At 47.3% G+C, this 5,280-nt stretch overlaps 1 protein-coding gene across 1 annotated transcript in view; it reads left to right on the top strand.

The window, feature by feature from the left end:
• Positions 1-5,280, top strand: part of MYDGF (myeloid-derived growth factor) — a 15,317-nt gene continuing 10,037 nt past the window's right edge. Inside the window, exons 1-3 of the mRNA XM_015426696.1 lie at positions 1-174; positions 2,367-2,417; positions 5,038-5,099. Coding sequence (XP_015282182.1) covers positions 7-174; positions 2,367-2,417; positions 5,038-5,099 — 281 coding nt within the window. The 5' untranslated portion in view covers positions 1-6. The remainder of the gene's footprint in view (positions 175-2,366; positions 2,418-5,037; positions 5,100-5,280) is intronic.

The raw sequence follows: 5,280 nt of genomic DNA, 5'->3' as shown, positions 1-5,280 counted from the left end.
TCCAAGATGGCGGCGCCCAGATCAGTCAGTGAGCGGTGGCTCCGGGACGGTTTACTTGCATTCTTTTTCTTCTTGCACGTCTTTTCTTCCGTCGCCGGCACAGAGGAAGGCGCCGTCACGGCCGAATTCGACGTGAGGCCTGGGGGAATGGTCCACTCTTTCTCCAAGAGCCTGGTGAGGAGGGGGAGGGGGGAAACGCGCGAGCCAGGTGGAGACAGCTGATTGGCTGAGCCGGTCCTGGCAACCCTGGGTGATGACTCTCCTGCCGCGCATTTTGATTGGCTAGGGAGGTGAAGTGGGGGCGATGCGATGGAAGCGTTCTCGCTTTTGGATTGGATGCGGGCGGGAAAGCGTTCTCCAGACTGCTGGCAACTTTGGCCCTGCTGAGTTGCCTTAGAAAAGTGGCCAAGTGAGCGATGCCTCCCTGTTGTGCAAACTAATTCTTAATAGTTGCAAATCGCGGTGCTTTAAATGCTGTGTGATGTTAGTAATAAAAATACATTTAGTTGAATGACAGGAGAGTATTATGGATACCATGGACTGCCAAAAAGACAAATGAGTGGGTTCTCAATCAAATCAAGCCTGAACTCTAAACTGAGGCTGTCATACTTTGGTCACATCATGGGAAGAAAAGAGTCACAGCTGGGAAAAGTTGAAGGCATACATAGATACATACATTTTTTATTTCTATACCGCCCATGACCCCCAATGGGTCTCAGAGCGGTTTACACTGAACTACTTCTGTAGTTTGTTACCTGACTAGGGCCACAATTTTTCCGGGTTGGGGGTTACCTAACAGCACCCATGTGGCGTATTTCCTCATCCGGCGGCTTCAGACGTAGTTCCTGGCGACTGGCGACCATCACAGGCAGGCTCTGATGCTTCCTCCTCTAGCGCGCACTGCTTTCGGACTGCGGCTTCCAGCTATGCGTCCCATCGGGCTCCTGCCGTGCTGCGTCGAGCCGGAAAACAGGAAGAGCCAACATGAGATGGATTGACTCAATCAAGATAGACCCACGAAAGCTCATACCTTGAATAAAACTGTTGGTCTTAATGGTGCCACTGGACTCTGAATTTGTTCTGTTGACTCAGTCAAGGAAGCCACAGAGCACATGCACCATGTTTGCAGAACCTGAGCAAGGCTGTTAATGAGAGGATGCTTTGGAGATCATTAATTCATTGGATGGCCATAAGTCAGAAATGACTTGATGGCACTTAATACGCAATTGAAGAGATCAGTGAGGAGGAGGAGGAAACCAGAAAAGGGATTAAAGGAATGTGCAAAGCAATCCCTCACTTGGATGTCTGTTCATGAATTTCAGCTTTTCTGTTTGGCTATGCAATCTGGTCTAGCCCAAGGGTGGGTTTGAATGTTTCCTAATGGCTAGGTGTGCCCTTTTGTTTTTGCACATAAATAGTGTCACCTGGGGTGGTGCCTACTCTGAATAGGATGATCTGGCAACCCTCATTGCTCTACCACACTGGTTCTTAAGTTATCGTCTGATTATCACCCCTGCTTTTAAACAAAAGTTAAACGTGTCTGCCCCACGCAGCATTTCCTACTCAATTTGCAGACCAATTTGTGAGTTTTCAGCACAAAGGTTTGTGTGTTTCTGCTATCCCAAAGGCACGGCCAGGGGTAGCCAGATCTCAGGCTTTGATCTGAAGCTTTGTTGGGTGGGGAAAGGGCAGATTATTTTTTAAATAGCTATCCAGAAGAGAGAGTAACCCAATTCCTAACATCTCATTCCTCTCCCCAACCATATTGATTTCACACTGCATTAACATGCCCTAGTTCCCTCTTGCTTGCTGAGCAGTCTGTAGTGGTGTAGTGGTTAAGTGCACAGACTCTAATCTGGGAGAACTGGGTTTGATTTCCCACTTCTTCATGTGCAGCCAGCTGGGTGGCCTTGGGTCAGTCACAAGTTCTCTCAGAGCTGTTATCTCAAGAGCAGTCCTTGAAAGAGCTCTCTCAGCCCCACCTACCTCACAGGGTGTCTGTTGTGGGGAGAGGAAGGGAAAGGAGTTTGTAAGCTGCTCTGAGACTCCGAGTGAAGAGCGGGGTATAAATCCAATCTCTTCTTCTCTTCATCTTTAAAATTTTATTCATTTATACCCTGGCTTTCTTCCCAGTGGAGACCCAGAGCAGCTTACATTGTTCTCCTCTCTTCCAATAACCCTGTGAGGTAGGTTAGGCTGAGAGTATGTGACTGGCACAAGGTCACCCAGTAGGCTTCTGTGGCAGAGTGTGGATTCAAACCTGGGTCTCCCAGATCCTAGTCTGCCACCCTAGCCACTGCTTCTGTAAGAGGATACACTGAGCTGTCTAATGCCTTTGCTTCTGTTTTCCCCTCTGTGTTTTTCAGGGAGATTATGAATGCACTTTTACCTATGCCGCTCAGGGCGGGACAAATGAGGTGAGTCCCTTCCTCCTGGGTTGCTTTTGTTTAAATCAAGAACCACAAGGGTAAGAAAGAAGCCTGATAAAGGGCCAATATTAAAAACCTAGTGTATACTCATTATATACAAAAACAAATGCATTTATTAGAAAGAGAGTTAAAAACATATAAGGGCCTAATGAAAGCCTCCTTACAAAGTGCAAGTGGCCCGAACACAAGGGCCTAAACAAGTGACCTGACATGTTTCCGCCCCTGTGGGGTCTTCTTCAAAGGTTTATTCTATTAGATTTTTCTGTCACAGCTGGAGGAAATGCCCAAATGCTCAAAAACTTTATACTTATTATAATATGTACATTATATCATAGGTATGGTACTGCAGTGGCTCAAGTGGTTAAGACGCTGAACTGCAGGCTGTGGAAGGTCGGTAGTTCAGCAGTTCAAGACCCGGGTGCCGCATGACGGAGTGAGCTCCCGTCTCTGGTTCCAGCTCCTGCCAACCTAGCAGTTCGAAAGCGAGAAATTGCAAGTAGATAAATAGGAACCACTTCGGTGGGAAGGTAACAGCGTTCCGTGCGCCTTGGTGTTTAGTCATGCCGGCCACATGACCACGGAAACGTCTTCAGACACCGCTGGCTCTTCGGCTTTGAAATGGAGATGAGCACCGCAACCCTAGAGTCGGACTCGGCTGGCTTTCGAGCAAGGGAACCTTTACCCTTTACCTTAAATAGGTACCACTTTGGTGGGAAGGGTAACAGCGTTCTGTGCGCCTCGGCGTCTAGTCATGCCGGCCACATGACCACGGAGACGTCTTCGGACAGCGCTGGCTCTTCGGCTTTGAAACGGAGAAGAGCACCACAACCCTAGAGTCGGATCCGACTGGCTTTCGAGCAAGGGAACCTTTACCTTTACCTTTATGGTACTGTTATTGGCTTATGACGTCGTTCTTTCTTTATGGATATTGCATTAGTTGTATATTTTTGAGTAGGCGTAAGACTGTCTAATGCAGGAGTGGCCAAACTTGCTTAACGTAAGAGCCACGTAGAACAAACGTCAGATGTTTGAGAGCTGCATGCCATGAACAAATATCAAACGTATGGTTTTATTGGAAAATATGCACATTTGCTTTTTATTAACATTAAATGAGACTGCCAAAAACAAAAACAAAAAAGGGGGTAAAAATAGATATTGATAATGATATTTGTCCAATTATATTTGTAGGTTGGGGGGGGGGGGCTTTGGGAATGCAATTTTTAGCAGGGGTCATTTCATAGAAAAATAGGTGCAGGAGCTCATTAGCATAACCCATTAGCATAACTTATTTGCATATGTCACACCCCCTGACATTACCAGAAGTGTGTCAGAAGGCAACACCCACCGCTCAGACTCCACTGGACTTTTTTGGATTTCTAGGTATTGGGGGGGGGGGGGGGACGTGCAGATATCTCCTTGCAGAGGAGGGAGAGCTTGTACCTGAAGGGGGGGTGGGCTCTGCAACTTCCTTGGTTGCTTCTTGCTCCTTGTGGCCCGACTGAGGGCTGCAGGGGGCGGGGCTTGCTGCATGTGCCACACCCCCTGGGCTCCTTACTGCCAGAGCTCTGCTCCTGTGCGCTCCTGCAGGAAATGACCCCTGGGAAGACCGATCAGGGAGGGGAGGCATGCCTCCCCTTCGCTTCCCCAGCCGCCCTGCTGGGAGCCACACAATATGTGTGAAAGAGCCACATGTGGCTCCCGAGCCACAGTTTGGCCACCCCTGGTATAATTTATACTTTGTTAACACTGCTTATAATTTCTGTTATTGTTTTATGTTGTATGTGAAAATTAAATAATAGTTTTAAAAACTGAGGTGCAGGTAGACACATGATGCAATGCTACATATTACAATGAAATAACCAATAAGTTAATACTGGACCAAAAATATTAATATTGCTTTTGTTTAAACCCTGCTCCCTCCACCCGAGTTCTGTGTTCTGATTTTTTGGTTCATGTCTCCATCGTGGCCAAGGGCTCATTCCGTGAGATGGACCCGTTGTTTCAGCTGCTCCGATGGAAAACGTCAATGGTAGAATATTGACACAGAGTAGCGTTCCTGGGAGTGAAGCAAAAAGACCTTAGCTGTGTCTGGCAGCTGTCTAATGCCGGGGTGTCGAACTCTTTTGTTACGAGGGCCGGATCTGATATAAATGAGACCGTGTTGGGCCGGGCCATGTGTGTCATAAATTGTAATGCCAGGTAGCGGAGATATAAACATTATAAAGGACACAAGCACAAATGGGTTTTTTTCCTTCTTAAAATAAAAATGTGCTTGAAACATTAGCTCTGTAAGCTGCAAACCTACTTTTGATTGATTGACATTCCCCACAGAAATCTCATGCTCAGAGTTCTGAGTCTAGGACCCAGGGGAAAACTTGACATGGCCAAGTGATTAAGAGAGTCTGGCGAAGCAAGCTATGATGCAGCAGCAGAACTGGAAGCAGGAGATGGCCATAGTTCCACTGCAGGCCTGATAGAAGTCCTCCGGGGGGCTAATCCGGCCCCCAGGCCGCATGTTTGACACCCCTGGTCTAATGCATCAGGCAGGGTTATGAAGAGGGTCTGCAGATGGGTTCTGAGACTGACCCCAGCCCCTTTTTCATCCTAGCAATGGCAGATGAGCGTTGGAGTCAGTGAAGACAACTTGCTCTTCTCGTGTTCAGTCTGGAGGTTTGTACAAACTACTTTCCTTTAAAACTATGATGATAATAATGATAACAATAACAACAGCAATAATAATTGTGTGGCATTGTGTGTAGAATAGCCAGGAGATCCTAAGATTGTCTGGCAGCCAGAAGTTCTAGCTCTTTTAGCATTATGCCCCACTAGGAGGTGAGCTAGAGTTGTTTTT

The sequence above is a fragment of the Gekko japonicus genome, unplaced genomic scaffold (assembly GCF_001447785.1).
Source record: "Gekko japonicus isolate JY-2015 unplaced genomic scaffold, Gekko_japonicus_V1.1 scaffold2671, whole genome shotgun sequence".
NCBI classification, from domain to species: Eukaryota; Metazoa; Chordata; class Lepidosauria; order Squamata; family Gekkonidae; genus Gekko; species Gekko japonicus.
This window is presented reverse-complemented; position numbering and strand designations above follow the sequence as displayed.